Here is a 19405-nt window from a genome sequence, read left to right on the forward strand (position 1 = left end):
TGCAATGTCCATTTGCTAACAAAACCAAAAAAACCCAAACAAAAAAAAAAACTTACCCCGATGATTTTTCCAAATATAACAGCGAATGCAGGATGGACCCCACCTGAGATGGCAGCAGCAATCACTCCCACTAGTACATACAGCCACTCAGGCTTGTTCAGAGCCAAGATTCTTGAGTAAGGCACAGCAGGGAGATTTTCTTCCTACAGGAAAGGGAAAACTGCAAATTTTCCTTGGAAAGCTGCAGAACAAGAAATTCCCCAGACAGTGGGTGTTCATTAGGCTTTGAGTAGTGAACTGTCTTGGTAAATTGCTGAAAGCCCTCTCTGTGCACTCGGAGTGAGCAAACATGCTGGATATCTGCAGCTTTGCTGTTTCATATCCTAGAGCTTCAACCGCACTGTAAAAGTTTGGAGGCAGAAAACTTAACAAAAGGCTAAGTCATGAGGGGAGAAGGGCCAGGACAGTTCACTGAAAGTCAGATAGGACTTGTCACCATGAATGGCAACTAACACTTGAATCTTTATGAAGAACTAAAAGTCTCACTGTCCAAAGCACAGAAAAGATCCCTCTGGTTCAGCTAAATGCTAGTGGGCTGGCAGTAATACAATTGGGTTCTAGAGAGGTCATCTTTCTCCTTTGCAAAACTATAGCCTATGCATCATTACCAAAAGCATGAAAGAGGCATATGTAACAGTTAGCCTGCCTCTCCTTTGAAAGTACAAAAAAATGCCCTGTTCTGCTTTACTAATTTATTCAAGTGCCTATGCCTCCACAGGGGGAGTTCTGGAAAAGCAAAAAATGAAAACGTGGGAAATGAGACAAACTTCTGAGTAAGTTGCTCTTGCTTCCTGGTTATTTTATCCCATGTTTTGGATGCTGAATGAGGGTGGCTGAGCCTCAACCATAAAAGCGGGCTGAGATTTCTGAAATAACTACAACCGCTGGATTCTTGATTTCTTAATTTTTAGTGGATGTGATGAATACTGAAGTCTTGTGTGTGAACACCCACTAGTTCCTCTGAGGTCTTAAGCAGTATTAATATACAGACAAAAAGCATCTTTTGTAGTTGCATAACTTTTTTGTGATAATAGGAATGGATCCAGCTCCTTCATTCTATTTGAAATACATATTGGCTGGAAGCTATATTTTAGCGAGGAGTATCAATAGATACAAATTACAGTAAGGCTTCCATAAGTATTTTAAATTATCAGATGCAGTATTACAGATGAGATCCTAGCTTCCATAGATTTAAAAGGATCCATGGTTCTACTTCAGAATTTACATTTTATTTCTTCACTTCAAGGGTCCTAAAGTAAAAAAAACCAACAACAACAACAAAACCCACACCCCTACAAAACAAACCTCCAAACCACTCTTCTAATATATTTCATGCAGAAAAAATGCTGTAGTTCAAGCAGTACAAAATAGGAAATCTACAGCACAAGTTTTTTCCAGCTCCACACTAAGTCAATAGTGTTAAAATGAATTTTTTTTGGTAAGATGTACACTATTGTCCCCATATTCCTAGGACAAATACTCAGCCTGGTGCGTACTGAGTGTAATAGCACCAGAGTAGAGGTTGCATGGCAGCCAGCTGTCTAAAAGTAAATAAAATTATGTGCTTTGTGTTTGTGCCTACATATTATCATTAAAATTCTAAACTAAAGTTTTAATACCAACCTGCAGCTCCTTTTTTTTCTTTTTCCCATAGGACTTTTTCTTATAAGAGCACCTCTTGCTCTTATATCTGCTGGATCTTCTTCGAATGCTGCCTCTCCCAGAGATCAGAGATTCTTCAAAGTGATCTTGAAGAGTCAGCTCCTCCACAAGATAATTTCTGCTGTTTTCCTTGTATTCCTCAGCCTCTGCGCCTTCACTTTCTTCTGACGTCCCATCATCTTGAACACTATTGCTACAACCCTAGTGAGAATTCAGGATATACAATCACAAGGTGTTTTGAGCAGGGAGAAGTAAGAGTAGAATTTTTTCTCTATTGCTCTTTCAATCCTGTGATCACTGTTGCCTATAGGCCACTTATATTTCAGTCTGCAATGGCAGAGTGGTAGACTATTTGGTCCTGATTTCCCTCCCCTTGCCTTTTCTTTTTTTCTTTAAGCAGTCTGTGGAATCCACCTGGAATCTAACAATTCTGTGGTTATGCCATAATTATGTAGTCTGTGCCTTCAACTCCTTTATGTTTTTGACATATTGGATTGTGTAAATGTGAAACACTTTTATGGGTAAAACCCCCAAGAATTCCAAGCCTGTGTCCGTGCGCAGACGAGAGCGACTGAGCAGCTGCCAGCTGGACAACACGCAGGAACTGCAGAGAGAAAACGGGTCCACATCCCAGTATTTCACAGCTTTGTGAAACGGAGAAAGAAAATCAATAAATTTGCTCTTACCTGCTGCATTACAAGAGAATAGTAGACTCCCTTCTGCAACATGAGTTCACTGTGTGTACCTTGTTCAACCACGATGCCTTTCTCAAAGCCAGCAATGGTGTCAGCTGTCCTGATGGTAGACAGTCTGTGAGCAATCACAATGGTGGTACGGCCAGCCCGGGCCTTACAGAAAAACAACAAAAGCAGTTTACATTAAAATGGGCAATAAAAAGAGCACAGAAATAAAACAAAGTTATTTTAGGCATTTATAATATAAAATAAATCCAAACTTTATAAAGAATTCTTTCCTCTAAAGCAAAAATTTTTTTTCCTGGTTTCATGTCTGTTGTTTACTGGTCTGAGGACACTTTCACTTGCTTAATTTAGGCAGAGAATACCACATTAACCTTATCAGACAGAGAAGAGATGTATTGACGGCTATAATTAAGGCTACTTACCTTTTAACAAACTTGAACTGTTTGAGCTAAAGTTGCCCAGAAAACGTTTCCATGTGTATCCACGCATGGGAGGGAAATGCAACGAGCACAGCTAGATTTCTCTCAAATTATATTTTCTTTATATACTGTCCATGCATATTTTCAGAAGCATAACATTCGCATGACTTCTGACAAGACTTAGAAGGAAAGCGTAGAGGAGTGGAGCACATCTGGGGTCAGAAATGGGTTTTAGCCACTCCCTAAAGCTCTCGCTCTGTCTTTTGCAGTAAGCTACAACTCAAGTTGTCAACTAATACATGCATCGCAGGCATCTGCCTGCTGGGATTTGGCAGCCAGAGCTGTTAAGTCTCCATCTACAGGTTACACGCTCCATCCCTCTCGGGCTCCCGCACACACAGACCAGTGGGGCGCACAGTCCTCCTGCAGCAGACCAGCAGAGGCCAGCTTGCCGCTGCTGGAGAGAGCAACTGGCCTCCTCGCTGACGCCTGGAGCAGACGGTGGCTTGGGGGCAGGAGGAGAAATCCAAGGGGACCTCACGCAGCAAATACGTTCTGCAGTCAAGGAGCCTGTTGGAAGGTACTCGCTACAGAGGTTGCACATCATTACGGGCACAGGAACAGGGGCATGGAGAAGATGAGGACAGGTTCAGCAGATGAACGCTTCTGTGGAGGTTTGGATTCTTCCCCTACACCTGCCATCAAGTTCTCAAAGACCAGAGTCACCCAAAGCCTGTCACAGGGTGTCTGTTTCTGTGGCGTTTTCATGCCTGTGCCCTAATGCGCAGAGCCTTCACCACTGCAGCTGGGAGCCGAGATCATAACAAGCCAAATGCTTTAAAAGATGCAAAGTTTTCCAAAAAACAGCAGACTACAAGCGTCTGCATATGACTGCTCAGAAATGGCATGCGTTTGTGAGGTTAATATCTCTGCTCCTCAGCTGTGAAAATAACGAGCCACTTTTTCCACTCAGAGATGTTGAGAAGAAATTTGTAAATCCCATTTGGGGACTACATTGATGGACATCAAAAAGCTGTGAAAAGATGAATAAATTATGATTCAGGGCTCATTTTGGTGTGTTCTGGGAACATGCTGAAGGATGAGGAAAAGTCCCTTTAATTGAGTGATCTGCCTATATGTTATGCACTAAATGAAGCAATAAACTTCTGGAAAAGGTTAGTATTTGATCATGGAATTAAAGAACATGCAGAAGGCGGCTAAATTATGGCTGAAGTGGCAATCTTTTAGTGCTTAACTTTGCAGCAATAATATCATTTATACGTAAATTTGATTAGATAAATATTATTTTTGCATCCACGTGTTACCTCAATACTAACAATATCAGTATAGTCATGTGAATATAACCAAAAGCCACATTTTAGCTCAGATTTAAACTGACTGGCAATGAAGGTGGTAAATTCTGTATTTCCCTTGAGCCATTCTTGTAACTCATCTCTCTGTGCATAACTACTGAAATGAAAGGCAAGATTTTTCACTTCGCTTTTAAAAATACATTAAAATAAATATTAGATAAATGAAAAAGCCTTCCAGCCCAAACATGAATTTCTTTTTTAATCAAAGCCTCCAGGCTCCATTACATCCTGCTGGAAACTGCTGACAAAGGAGAGCTGTGAGGAAGGGTCTGTAAGCTGGTGGGACAAAGACACGGGTATGAGCTCTGACAGCTCTGCTCCTCAGCAATGCCCGCCCTAAAGCTGTGGGGCTGATAAAAGGCAAGAGAGAAGGAGAGACTCAGTATTTGTAACTGGCTCTGCTTTTGTTATGTGATTTGCATTCGGTCTCTGTAAAGAAAGAAAATGACTGAATCCCAAGAGCTTTCTGAAAAATGTTCAATGAAGAACAAGTACTAGGAATATTATACTACACATTTCTATTAACCTGCCTGAAAAAGGCCATTCAGTCCTTGCACCTTGCCTTGATAAGATGCCATCCATTCATTTCACCAGCAAATGAACAATTGTGATTTGAGGAAGGGAGTGCAGGAAACCCAAGTTACAGTTACACATGAGTGTGTCTTGGTATTTAGCAATAACACTAAAAAAAACTAAATAGACATGACTCCCAAGTAAAATTTTGATCATTTCAACTCCCTGTTAAAACACTGATATTGAAACAACTATCCGAATTTTATTTTCCAGTGCTCTTTATTCCAGTGGAAACCTGCACTGAAAATGGCATGTTAATTTTTCTTAAGTGCTATTACACCTTTTTGTGGTGACTGGTAACTTCAACAACATGGCTCCTACCTTATCGAGAGCTGCTTGCACTATGGATTCACTCTGAGTATCTAGAGCAGATGTAGCTTCATCCAGAAGGAGAATCTTGGGATTTCGTGCCAGGGCACGGGCAATAGCTATTCGCTGCTTCTGTCCCCCACTCAGCTGAGCCCCTCTTTCTCCTACCATGGTGTTAAATTTCTGAGAAAGGAGAAAACAAAACAGAAGTCGTGGAACATCTCAAATGAAATCTGTTCTTCTCAATGCAATCATAAATACTCAACTTCTAGACAAAAGGTAGATTTATCTGGCTGAGTTGAGCATGGGCAGAGCAAACATGCAACTCCATCCATCTAGCCCTTAGCTGTGTCCTCCTACCCCCATTACATACTTTACATGCCTAACTTTGAATTTACAGTTCTTTAAAGTCCTGATCTTTACTGCTTGCTCAGAGAGTGCTCCAATCCCTGGGTTTTCTCAAGACAAGCCCATAAAAGACATCTCTTTATTTACTGGTGACTACCTAGCTTTCCAACTGGGTTAGGATCATAGGGACCCACCATGAACTCTAATGTTGCCTCCTCTAAACCAGAGGCACCCCACTTGGAGCCATGGTTTGGTTTTTACTGACTGCGTCACTCACTCCAAGGTGGCAAGTCTCAAAGTCTGCTGTAGTCTTTTATTATACAGCTGTTTAAGAGTAAATACGATCAAATAACTCTTCCTGACAAGAAGAAACCTTGGAACAGACTGATACACTAGAAATGGTATATGCTTGAGAGTTGGAGGTCGAGGTGTCTACAGTAGTAGAAGAATTTGAAATCAAATCCCAGGTGGGCATTTTGTCCATGTCTTTTTAACCGCAGAACCAAAAGGAAGGCCATATCATCATCCATTCCTGAGGATGTGCTTTGAATGACTGATCTCACCTCCTGCCCCCATCCTGAAAGGAGTATGTCACCGACTGCTACAAAAGGGCTCAAATCTGAGAATCTTAGGAACAGGGAGAGTTCAAACTCTCAGCTGCTAAAAATCGTCTTGGTTCAGGGCACACTTATTTACTTCCCCCCTCTATTTGCTATTGAATGTGCAGAGAGCTCCTGAAAAAGGATTTTGTTTTTTGGGATCTTCTCCTTAAAATCCCAACTCTTCCCATGCCTCACAAAAATGGGTAGTGATGGTAATACAGCCTCCTTTCTCCTGAGTTAAGGCACTGACATTTTTTTCCAGATTTAGGCACAAATCCTTTGAGGGTAACCAAACAAAGGCACAATATCTAGCCCAGAAAGTCCCTGAACTGAAAGCTGCTGGTGACTATGAGAGTATTTTGGGAAGTTATACTACAACTTGAATTCCCATGCTCTCTCTCTCAGAAACAGGACACCAGCCTAAATGGATCTTTCGTTCTTACACTCAAAAGAAGTTCATGAACTCACATCAGGCAGTCTAGATATGAAGTCAAAAGCATTGGCTTCCTTGGCTGCTTGCTCAATTTCAACATCAGAAATATCTTCTCGGCCATAGCGAATGTTCTCAGCTATTGTTGTTGCAAACAAAACAGGCTCCTGGCTCACAATACCAATATTTTCTCGTAGCCACTTTACATTAAGAGTCCGAATATCCCGACCATCTAAGGTAATCTGAGAGGAAAAGTGTATGTCAAAATTGAGGAAATGCATTCTATTAGTAATAAGTCAAGTAGTTATTATGACTTAAGTATCAGCTACAAGGACAAAAAATCTAAAAAAATTGTTTTCCTTAGTAGAAAACTATGCTGGGGGAGAAGTTAAAACTGTAGTTTTTCCATCCGTTGCATAAACTAGAAAATAGCGAGAAGCAGCATAAGCAGAGAAGACATTGGGGGATTTTTTGTTGACTCACTCTTTCCCCCTTCAATAACCATTCATACTTTTTACCCTGTTCTTGTGCCCCTGTGCCAGCTTGCTGCCTTCACAGTTGTATCTACAAAGTTGCCTCTATGGCTGTGCTTTAGACTAGATCAAAGAAATAATCCAAGATTACTAAAAAGGAGGGGAAAGTTGTTTTTAACCTAGATCATCTGCAACATGGTCCTGTGAACACTGACAGAAGAACAGCAAACTGAGGCAAGGGGACAGGGATGAACAGCCACAGAAAAAATAAGTTTAAAAAACGACTGTGTTGATAATAGATAACCACTTTGATAAATTATGTAGTGATACTTCAGTGTTTAACGTTTGAAATGCTTATCTGGTTCCAACTAGAAGTTACAACTACTAAGTAGCAGTCTTCAAATATTAAGTATAAAAAGAAAATTTTCCTTAAAAACATATTGTTTATTTTCCTCCCTCTTTCCTTCAGAAATTTCTTATGAGAAGTATTTACCATTTACTGACTGGATCAAGTTTTCAATGGTAGAGCAGACGTACAGTGTGTAACAATGGAAACTTTTTGCTGTAGGTTAGCAGATAGAGAAAAAAGGGCCAAGAAAACAGCCATTTAAAATAGGCAAACTCTCTGAAGATTTTAGTTTATGTTCAATGAAAAGGAAGCAAAATGCAGCAGAGCACTGTTTGATTAAAAAAGTTTACAGAACCTTAAAAGCCAATTGTTGATGAAAATAATTTTAAATTCAGATCTTGCAGCTATTCAAAGATTTGTGGTATTTACTACTTCTGGCATAGTATTGCAAGGAGGAGAATAATGAAGTCAAGCCAATAGAATAAGATAGTTCATTTGAAATTTAAATTGTGGAAATACTGAACCATGCAGAGATATGCTTAAATTCAATAAGAAATAAAAATAAAAATCAAGGTTCAGTCAATATGGGAAACTCGTGCTTATCCGTATAGCTCTCAGTTTTCAGGTTTTTCTCAGTTCACTTGCAGGCACTCACTTCTCCCTGGACAGGATCATAGAATCTCTGCAGCAACTGAACAGTAGTGCTTTTTCCACAGCCACTGGCACCAACTAAAGCAATGGTCTTCCCGGTTTGAACTTTCAAATTTAGACCTTTGAGGATCTGGGGGGAAAAGAGAAAAACTAAAAAATTAGTTTGACAAATTTGATTAGAGAACGGTCTGTCAAGGTAACAGTAGCAATAATCAAGGCAGTAGTAAGGGGCGCAGTCTGAAGGTACGGCAATATTAGTAAGTTAGTTGTACCTGGGAACATTCTGGGGCACTGGTATGAAAGAGCCTACATCTATGCTTGTGAACTGTATCAGCCTTCAAAACAGGATGGCTACATGTAACCTGCCTTTTGGGAATGGATCCTGGATCCTTCTGGCTACCAAAGCAAGCCTGGGAATTATTTGAGAAGATTGATAACTGGAACAGGCCAAGCTCATGCCAAGAAACATTTTAAGAGTTCCCTTGCATAGACCATTGCATTCCAGTGCCTGGGAAAATTCCCCAGCACGCTCAAATCAACTAATATAGACACAGCCACAGTACTCTAAACTTGATAGCTCATTTTCTCCAATTTGTGTGATCTGGTAGCAGGCTCAGGGTCTTGCATTCTCCTGCTGTCCTCTGTTTTCCAATGCTTAGATAATGACATAACACTTAGTTATGAATCTCACAGAAAAGTACTTCTAAGGTGCTAAACATTATTGCTGAGAAACAAGCCTGCTTTCTTCTATTTTTAGAATATAAATGGCTGTTTCGACAAGGTAAATGTTGGAAAGCCCTTAATAAATCCCAATCCTTATTGTTAACAGCCTCAGCAACCTGGGGAGTAGTTACAGATTAATGTTATCTCTGTTGCCATTTTCACATTTAGGAACATTTTACCTCAAAAGATGTCCATGTCATATACAAGTAATGCTGTGTAGTTGCCAAAATATCTGGCTGCTATGGGAACTCCTCTTGTTTATACCAGGCTGATTTATAATTTTGCTTGCACATGTTTTTGCAATGAGAGATTAAAATAGTTGCAATATTGCTCTCCTCTCCCTGTGTTACATCCAGCAGGGTTTGTATCTCCAAGAAGCTGATATCCTGGTGCCTGCATTATTTAGCAAGAACTATATTCTGGATACTATAATTTCTCCAGATGCAAATAGTCACAACCACCTAATAGGCTGTTTCTAACTTTCTTTTATCGGGCAAGGTGTTGTCAAGATTAAAACTGACAATAACTAGACTCCTTAGATCTCTTTGATTTGGTTTAGACTAGACAGAGGAGATTACACTGCGTTACATCAACTGCTTGAGAGATTGTGGGTAACTTCTACATATCTTTGCTGATTCCTTTTGGCTCTATTAAATAATATTGGTACTCTTAGTAAGGAGAGCTGCTGACTCAGTAGATTTGGGAAAGATGACAGAATATTTCTTATTTCCCTCCCATTTGGCGTGCAGACCCACAACATAGCTCATCAGCCTCATACGGCATTTTTAGGAAGAAGAATGAAGAGTCTGATTTGTCACTTCCTGCTTCTGAGCCAAGAGTGAAATGAGATGGATTGCACTGGCTTCAGATAGGCAGAAAGCCTAGCTCTGGGTCTGTCCTTCAGCAGCCCCAGTGTCCTGGACACAGCTTTAGCAGATGATGGAACAGACCTCCGATGGCTGAGGTGGGAAGAGCCATCTGAGGAAATAGCCACACTGATATGAACTTTCCCATTCTCACCACTTAATCAGCATGTCCACCGTTTAATTGACATTTGAAATCTCTATTTCTACCTTTTTCTTCATCAAGAAACAGCAGCGGCAAATCCCTTTTCCTTTCACCTTTATCAAGGTCCTCAAAAGATTATAAACTAGTGGAGAGGTCAAACCAACTGTATGGCCACAAAAGTAATCCCCATGACATGAGGTACAGAGCACTGCACAGTGAGGGTACTAAGGGAAGTTCAGCTAGCAAAGAATAAGGACATCTGCTTATTGAACAGCAGTTTTAACATCTGCCCAAAACAACAGCTGACTTCCAAATGCATAGTTAGGCTGACGTGTTTCAATCCATTTGATGGCATATTGTTGTAAAGCCTCTCTCACAGGTCATTTTTCATGTGGGATATCACAGCAACTCAAAAAAACTAAGGGGATGAAAAGATCATCTTTCTGGTTTAACTGTGTAAAGTCTGGAAGTTTTAATGACAGGTCTTAAAAAAAAAAAAAATCTTATTTGGTTTATCATAATTCTTGTTCACAGAAATTCAGAGTAGGAGCAACATGTATCCTTCTTAGCTTTGTCCAGCAGAGGAGAATGGTGAGCAAGTAGCCAGTAGCAGTAGACCTACAGCTTTATGTCTGTGTAATATTGGGGGGAAAAAATAATGTCCCATCTCCCAAGACAGAAATGCAATTAAGATTCAAGTACAACAAAAAGAGTAGACAAATAACACAGACATAGGTCGCAGAATTTCAGTACAGTAGATTAACCTAAACCAAACACTTACTTTAACGTCAGGTCTGGATGGGTAACTGAAATGGATGTTTCTGAATTCAATTTCTCCTATGAGTTTGTCTGGTTTGTAGCCTTCCTTAGAACTGCTATCTATGAGCCGTTTCTGGAAAGAGGTTTTTAAAATATTTACTGGTTATTACACATTTTGGACTGTTATTTCATCTGGATATATTCTCTCCTTTACTTTCTCAGCTGCTGCTTTACATTGCAGCACACCATTGCAGAGCTGCTGTGTTTTAACCACAGGATGCTGAGTGCAGGGAAACATCTAACCGTGAATTCTACTTTGACAAATGTAGTACATTTTCAAATGCAACAAAATCCACGGCAGAAAAATCTGTAATTGCAGAACTTAACTGTATTATCTTGCAATCAAACCGTGGTCCTCAGCTAGCCATACAGGAGGATTTTTGTACTTGCATCAAGAAGAACGATGCAGCTGTTTCTGCGTGATCTTTCTAGTCCTACTTTTTAAAAATATTTTATATACACAGATATCCAATTGCTGCGTAACACAAGACCAAGATAGTAACAATGTGGAAACCCTTTTTCATAGCAGCATCAGCACTGCAGACATATTATTATAGCTCTCAATAGCACTGTTAATGCCCTCCTTACCAACTCCTCCCACCCCCAAAACCCGCCCAGCTCAGCTCAAGTTGTACATAGATGCATTTTTTGAAAAAAAATGGTATAATGCCTTACTGCTTTCCCTCTGGAGTTGCAAGTCTAATATTAGAGAAAGACTTCATCATAAATCCCAGATACACATGCAAGGCCTCCCAACATTCATACTAACAAATAAAGAGGCAGTTTTCTGGAAATATCATGGGTTTCAGTGGTAGCTGTCTATAGATTTTATGGTTTAGGGGCTTTTGAGTGCTTTTGTGACATCTCCCGAAGAAAAAAAAAAAAAAAAGGCGGGGGAACTAAGTGTGGTTGAAAGGCTTCTTTTCTACTAATTTAGATACTTACTTTATTGATAATCTGATACACTTCATAGGCAGCCCCACGTGCGTTAGCCACGCTCTCCAGGTTGGGAGCTGCCTGGCCCAGGGAGAAGGCTCCGATGAGCACAGAGAAGAAGACCTGTGGGAGATGGAGGGAAGCATCACAGATAACAGTGATGACAAAGCCACCAGTGCCTGGCTGTTAAATGCCCAAGTCTTTCTAGTGCACTCTTTCCAGGAGAATTAAGTACAGAAGTGAAAGGTGCATTTTTAGAGTCGCTCCTTTCCGCTCCCCATTTTCCTGAGGTGAATGGAAGCTACTGACACAGGCTTTTGTGGCATGAATGGCTTTTCTTTTTGATGGCTTGGCATTTGACTGGCGTGGCATTTCCTATCGTCTACAAATAGAACAAATGTCTCTCTCTGTTGCTTTCCAGATGTTCCCAAAGTTAAGAGGCTTGCAAAACTTAGTCCAAAGTTTCTTAAGTGAAATCCCACCCATGGGACCAACACACAATTAACCTGACGTGCTGTGAGGGACCATACTGAGGAGTCAGACATCAGAAGTATGAAACTTAAGCATGTAGCCAAACTTTTGACAGCAAGAAGAAGTGAAATACCCTCAAACCAATACCAACTTAGACATATTGGTAATGTATGGTAAACACTTGCAAGTAATCAACAAAATGCAGAGAAGGTGTTGTGGTTAAATGAGAATTTGAGGACTTCCTGGTGGATAGTTAGAATTTTGCTAGCAGTTCAGGTTACTTGTCTTTGCTCCCCAAGCTCCAGCTCTAAGTTGTTCATCCTGCCCTCCAATAGGGTCCAAGACAAGTGAGGAAAGTAATCCTCCACAGATGCTTTTGTCTCTGCATTGATTAGAGTGGGAATTCAAGGTGTCCTGTTTAAACGTGTTATACCAAAAGCTAGGTAAGGTGAATACTTTCTTTTCAGTTCTTTTATACCAAGCGAGTCTTTAACAGCTAATTTAGCAAGCACTAGGCAGAAAATAGAGATGATTACATATGCCACTTACATAACTATTTTCTTGAAATTACAGAGTATTTTTCAAAGCCGCACTGCTGTACTTACGATTAACACACGGCCAATGTCATAATTTTCCTCCTCAGCAGTGAGCTTGGTTCCATACCAAAATGCAAGTGCATAGGATCCAAAGATAAGAAATTGTGAAACACCCAGAGATGTGTTGGTGGTAATGGATTTTTTCACTCCAACACTTCTAGCCAACTCTAAGTTTGCATCATATCTGAAATCGGATAAGGAAACCATTTATTTGACAGGTATCACATGCTATTCTGATTGGTATTTCCCAGTGTCCTTTTTTAATTAAAAGGTTGTTTGCCATAAAAGCAATTAAAGTCTCACAAAAAAAATACATATTTTTTTCTTTTTTTTTTTTTTTAAAATAACTAGCAGGTGTATGTAATTCCTTTGAATAAATCTGCCCTGACCTATGGAGGAAGAATTTGAGTCTATGCTTCAGTAATAACACAAAATAGCCTGTATTCACTGACTAGGTCTATTTACAGATCTTTAATTTCAAGTGAGCTGTCCACTTCTAGATAGAAAAAAAAAACCACTAGGGAGAATCCCATTCCCCTGCCCCTCCAAAACCCCCCAACCAAACCCACAAACCCAACCCACAGTCAAACTCCTTTTCCATATTTTAAATATAATTATTATTTCAAAACCTTACTTCGCTAATGCCTTTTGCTGTCCATTGAAAGCCACAACAGTCCTGATTGCTGTCAAAATTTCTTCTGCCACAGCTCCTGCTTTGGCATAAGCAGACAGCTCTTTAGCAGTAAGGGATGCCAGGAGCTGGAAAGTTGAAAACCAGATGTTATTGCAGCCTACTGAAAGGGTATGCACACTGTATTGTGGTGAAGGAGAATGATCTGTGTTCAAGGCACGAGACAAGGTTTTAGGAAAGGGGTGGGGGTGGACAACTGTGCCCTTAATTTCCCTCAAATTCAGCTCAGTCTCTTATTGTGTCCTCCTTAAAGAGAAAGACTAAATGAAGTGAGCTTCATGACTGACCGGTAGGGTCAAGCTGAGGATAGCCATGCACTGTGATGCCTGTGGGGTCAGGGAGGTGTGCTGTGGCTGCTCTAGGTGGGGGGCTGAGGTGTTCAGAAGCTAGAGCAAGAGTAGACATTGAAGACAGTCACATTACAGCTTCTTATGCTCTTCTTCCTAGCTTATTTGAAATGCTTTCAGCAGAAAAAGCTCCTTAGTATTATATGTAAGTAACCACCCAGGAATACAAGCAGTACCCATTAAAGTGGCTACGACAGGTCACAAGGGGAAAGTATTTTCCTCTTTGAAAGGAAAACCTCTCCAGGTATTTCAGTAATTTGTATCAATCCAGTCTGCAGTAGCTGTATGTGTGTCCTGGTGCTTACCCTGTGCACACCATGAAACACGGTAGGTTGTTTGCAAGAGATGTGGTATTGTATGTGTGCAGATGGAAAGAGCTTGAAGGACATTTGTGTTAAGAGTAAGGCTCATGAGCGTGTGCCTGGACTTCCCCAGTGCTCTCCACAAGGAAAATGCTGTACGAGGAAAGGTGGTCTGAGGCAGATTATCCTCTGCCATGTGGCATGAGGAAAGAGTATATGGACAGAAGGAATATGACATGGAAGTACGTGCTTAGGAACCCAGAGAAAAAGCTACAGGAGGAGTGGAAATCATGAAGTAAGCATGGGGCCAACCTCCCAACTTAGACACCACACTAGGTTTCTCCCATTCTCTCCTCCTTTGTTGTGCGTGTGTGAGATGTAATCTTTTTCTGGTTTGTTTGGTTTATTAATCCCCACACACTTACAGTTGACCAAACTGCTGCTGATGCAGCAAGCAGAGGGCTGACTGACAAAATCACCAGTGTCAGCTTCCACCCGTGGATGAATCCTATAATTATCCCTGCCAGAAATGTGGCAAAAAACTGTACAAATATACAGATCTTGTCTCCGATGCCTTCGTGGATGGTGTTGATGTCACTTTAAATAACAACAATAATAAAAAAAGATTTGTTAGCTTTGAATGCCTTGCATTCTAACTCCACCCCCCGCTCCGTTTCATGCTGTGTGGCCTCATGTCAGAAGCTTTGCCGTTTCCTAGCTGGCACAGGGAAATTTCTAACCACAGCTACTGAACGGTACCATTAGTCTCTTGTGCGGCCAAAACACAGCAGAAACCTCCTATTTTCTAGGACTCATTTTCTGTATTTTCCATCATTCTCTGCTGTTTCTGTGCCCTGTCACTAGGTCACAGATGACCCAGTTTCCTTATCCAGCATCCAAATGGAGCAATACAAGTAAACAGCCTCCTCACCTCCCGTGACCATCTACATCTGATTCCTCCCGCTCAGCTTTCTGATGCATTTTATGTTCTTAATTTTGGCAACAGACTCAGATCAAGGGTTATCTCCCTTCTATCAGAACAAACATTATTTGAAAGAAGCTCTGTTTTTCATACAAATTTCCTTCCCCATTTTCACTTCCCAGCACACACAGATATAGAGCTGAGAGTGGTTTCATTTAAGCGTCCCTTACAGCTTTCAGGACACAGCTCTGTCCAAAGCTACCTTCAAATTCAGAAAAAAATAAATCTCTGTCCATGCATGTAGGCTGATTGCATCTTGGGGCACACAGTCCTCATCCCTAAATCTATTTAAGTCTATGGAAAAGCTCCAAAGACTTTAACTGACTGGAGGGAATCCAGTCTGAGATCTGGCTGGATGTAAATGCAAACTCATTTCCATTCAATAAAGTGTCAGAGCTTTCAGTGTTAGTAAACTAGCTGGAGACAGCAGAGCTGTTTATCTAGTACTGTCTCCTATGTACTTCATGGACATTAGAAAGCCAGTGTCAGGCACTGAACAGGAAAACCCCTTCCAATGCAAGTATCACAGAAACTGTACAAATGAAGCTGGAAAGGGTGATTAATTTCTCCCTCAGAACTGTAATATTTCACACTTTAGGTTTGGATTTGTTTGTGTGGTGGTTTTTTTTTTTTCCTAAACTCTCTAGGCTATTCCATAGAAGATAAATGGCAGTTTTCTTTTAAACGTCATACTTAGAGAGGTAAAAAATGAGCAGAGCCCTCACTCTGTCAGTCTGGTGTTTAGCGTTCCTATCTGGGTAGTATCAAACCAAGCCATCTCCTGATGGAGCACTGCAAAAAAGAACTTCTGCCGGATCCTGGCTGTCTGCCTTGTAGCAGCAATCAAAAATGTCCATACTTGGATGGTGCTCAGGATCAACACAGCGCAGCCAATTCCCACGTAGTAGTAAGCAAACCTGTGATAAGGGAACAAAAGGCTATATGACCCTGCTGCACCTTGTGAGAGAAGTTAAGCACACAGAGCAACAGCCCATCTTCATTTACCCCAGAGTAAATACTGAAGCCTGTGATACATTATTCAGAAACCTCTTTAAGAAGGCAAACGTTTGGCTTCTGCTCAAAGGGATAACACAGTAAAAGAAAAATCTCCGAATACTCTGTTAACAGAATAACTACAAAGACTCTTACTTTGTCATTTCAGCTTCTATATCTATGCCTGGAATTGATGGACAGCTGGAACTATTTACTGATATATCTGTGAGGGGAAAAAAAAGTAGTAATATTTATAAAAGTATGATATGTAGAAGATAAATCATGGCAATCTAGGGTCATCAGTTTTTGAATGTTTGTATTTTGCAAGAGGGGTTTTGCAAAATGCAAAATCATTTGGCAAATACACATTTAGTTTTTCTGAACTTCTAGTATTTACAGTGCCTGATAACTGATGGTACAGAAAGCGGTCATGCTCCTTACTATCTCGCCAAAATTGAAGTTCATTCATAAAGAGCACAGCCAACACACCGCTTTTGTCCTGCTCAAGCCATTAAAGATTGCTTAAAACAATCGGGTAATTTGCAGCAGGGTGAATTTTCCTTATTATATACTTGTTCACACGTGCACCAGTGCATCATCTGGGGAAAAAAAGACAATCTTAGCTCCAGTAGCAAAACATAACTGGTATGTAAAGAAGTCTAATTTTAACTTTTTACCTTCTGACACATTTGATTTCACGCCGCTTAGCACAAAGCTGTTTGTCATCTCTCCAAAGACAATGATCATAAGTGGCAATCCAGTACCATTTGCAAAAGCTGCGATCAAACCAACTACCATCAAAAGGACATCCACCCAGTCAGCATAACGAAACTATGTGAGCATTAAAAGAAAAAAAGAGGAAAAAAACAGAGGGAAGTTATGCCTGAGTTCACGTATTTGCTGCAGTACAGCAGACTTACAGAACAAGCCTTGTTTCCACCTACATATTTCTAAGCAGAAACAACACTCTAACTGAAGGTAAGCTCAGAACATATGAATTTTGTAGTAAGTCCTGCACATTTTTATATCAGTACTCAGTAAGGCTGCTAAAGGAATATTGGCAGGACACGTGGTTCTTTCCTAACTCAGCAGGCAAAAACCCAAAGCGTACGTCCTACATCTAAGTGATGATCTTCTTTGTACAATATATTGCATTTTCTGTTCCAGTAAGTTACATATTCACAAAGATAATGCCTTTGAAATGTAAACAGTAATGAGTTATAACCCAGGTGCTGGTCAATATCTACTAGCAGAAAATGTCTGCAGCAGAGATTGTATCTTACAGCTTGTCTACTCTTGAACATTTGTTTGGTTTAAAGAAGGATGTGAATTTAAACTGCCATAGCTATTCCTGGATGTGGTTAATCTGAATCAGAACATTTTATTCCTGACTGTCCTAATCCTCTTCCAAAGTGTAAAAGGACATGGAATAAACAAGAAAAGTATAAAAGTTCTTATTCCAGAATAAACAAGTCCTCGTGTAAGTGTTATTTGGGAATAGCTGTTGTATAGAAAACTAACACAGAACCATACCACTGGTTCTCTCAGACAGCAGATCCCTCAGAGGTCAAAGACAGGATAAATTCATTATAAATAGAGCCAAGGCAAGGGCCTGGGCAGTATAAATGTCCTAGATCAGCCTCAGCAGGGTGAGCTTCAACCTCCAATGGCACTAAGGCTGGACTTCCCAAAGTGCTACCGATACACTGAGGTGTCAACTTGACCTAACAGGCCAAATTTTAAAGAGGCCTAACACCAGCGGTAGTATTTCATACGTCTCAGGCTTCTTCTCCAGTTTTGATTGCCTATTAATTGCCATTCATAAATCAACAACTCACAATGACAAATAAGGAAAAGAAAATATAAAGCCGACCTTCAAACTGGACACTAACCAACTCAAAAATGCCAACCACCTTTTTCTCTGGCTTCTCATTTTTCTTCCTAGAGGAAAATACAAGAGACTAATTAAGATGAAGTTTTTCTAACAAAGCTGTGTTACCTTCCCCCTCCCCTTCCCCCCTCGAATACACCAGTGGCCAATGAGTTAAATTCAAAGAATACCTACGTTTTTTTCCTGGGCTTTAACTGGTCACTTTGTTCAAGATTTTCATCACGTTGGAAAGAAGCATTGTCATACCCCTTTCTTGCAGATTCTGTGAAATAAACCCCAGACTTTTTAAGCATAATATACTATCTTTTTACCAGTTTTATGCAGCTCTCACTGCTGATTCTTTCGCATTAAAGCTTAAAGACTAGTTTTTCCTCATGTTCGTGGAACAGCCTGTTGAATTTTTCTTGAAAATCTCCTTGCAATTCAGTTAGTTTCCTCTACTCCAGAAAAAAGCTTCCAGCTCCATTTCTGAGATGGGAACAAATTTCATTTTTACAATTAAAATATATTTATCCAGAAAGGCTATCAAAAACTAAAAGCAAGAACTAATTAATTCTGCAAACACCTACACAATTGAATGCAAATGAGGAGAAGCTCTACCTCATGAGAGGCTAGAAGCTAGAAGCTCTACCCTATGAGAAGAAATAAGTGTATAGTAAAGGTTGTAATTGCTGAAGATAACACAGAATAGATGCGAGTTAACTGAAGATCATGTCTTTGCCTGTAATAACCATCTTCATTATTTCTTCGTATGGCAGCAGTTGTCATGTGTCCTACTTTTTGCTAGGGGCTTTAGAAATCTAGACAAAAGAGGAATCATACCCCAGAAAGGTTATGATTCTAAATCCATGAAATATAATAAATGGATAAAGAAACTGATGAGCAACCACAGTAGGGAGCCAGCTGTGAATTGCATGGGGACAAAAGGGTTCCACACAACAGCTATCCCCAGTTTACATTTACCTTAAATGCTGACTCACTATAAAAATAGCATGTGAATAATTCTATTCAATGTCAGCCAGTCCTTATAGACTAGTTCAGTCAACAATTCAATGGCAATAATGTGCTTCCACCTTACTGAGCTTATTTTAGGAGCATTTGCATGCCCAGGCTAGTACCCACCTAAATAGTTTTACCCATGTAAATGAATTTTGTTGAACTTGGTGGAATGATTCAGGCATAAATGTCTTCTAGGTGGTGGCTTTCTTTTGCTGGAAACTCATTGTGGTATCTCCTATAAAACCACTATGGCAATCGGTAAAGATATATAATGCACCTTTAGATTTGGAGCTGTGGAATATATTCCTCAAACGCATACACTGCTTTCATGTCTGGCTTACCAGCATCAGAGAGATCCTTTTGGTCTGTGGAATTTACAAAACAATCCTTCATTGTTCTTTGTTGCATGCTTACGAGATAAAGTTACATTAATCAAAGCCTACATTAAAAAAAGCAAGAAAACATTTAGAAATAATTGACATTTAAAGAGTTCACATTAAAATATTTGTGGGTTTTTCCATGACTCATTATGTTTTTGATCTCAGCATTATCCTACTTAAAGGCTAAAATAAATGTGTAACAACATTATAAAGAACTACTTTGAATGAAATTTTAAGAACAGTGCAAACTAGAACAATGGAACCTAACTCAGCAGCCTGTTCTAGCAGTCATTTCTGCTAAATCCACAAATCATTCA

At 40.1% G+C, this 19405-nt stretch overlaps 1 protein-coding gene across 1 annotated transcript in view; it reads right to left on the bottom strand.

Annotated features, from left to right (window-relative positions):
* ABCB5 (ATP binding cassette subfamily B member 5) overlaps window positions 1-19101 on the bottom strand; it is a 32486-nt gene extending 13385 nt beyond the window's left edge. Inside the window, exons 1-17 of the mRNA XM_074150521.1 lie at window positions 19050-19101; window positions 17884-17971; window positions 17711-17759; window positions 16496-16649; window positions 15975-16041; window positions 15551-15742; window positions 14269-14440; window positions 13138-13262; window positions 12513-12687; window positions 11446-11559; window positions 10463-10573; window positions 7955-8080; window positions 6516-6719; window positions 5110-5280; window positions 2409-2570; window positions 1684-1923; window positions 57-203 (exon numbers count right to left, since the gene is read on the bottom strand). Coding sequence (XP_074006622.1) covers window positions 57-203; window positions 1684-1923; window positions 2409-2570; window positions 5110-5280; window positions 6516-6719; window positions 7955-8080; window positions 10463-10573; window positions 11446-11559; window positions 12513-12687; window positions 13138-13262; window positions 14269-14440; window positions 15551-15742; window positions 15975-16041; window positions 16496-16649; window positions 17711-17759; window positions 17884-17971; window positions 19050-19101 — 2349 coding nt within the window. The remainder of the gene's footprint in view (window positions 1-56; window positions 204-1683; window positions 1924-2408; window positions 2571-5109; window positions 5281-6515; window positions 6720-7954; window positions 8081-10462; window positions 10574-11445; window positions 11560-12512; window positions 12688-13137; window positions 13263-14268; window positions 14441-15550; window positions 15743-15974; window positions 16042-16495; window positions 16650-17710; window positions 17760-17883; window positions 17972-19049) is intronic.
* Window positions 19102-19405: the final 304 nt, after the last annotated feature.

The sequence above is a fragment of the Numenius arquata genome, chromosome 7, assembly GCF_964106895.1.
Source record: "Numenius arquata chromosome 7, bNumArq3.hap1.1, whole genome shotgun sequence".
Lineage (NCBI taxonomy): Eukaryota > Metazoa > Chordata > Aves > Charadriiformes > Scolopacidae > Numenius > Numenius arquata.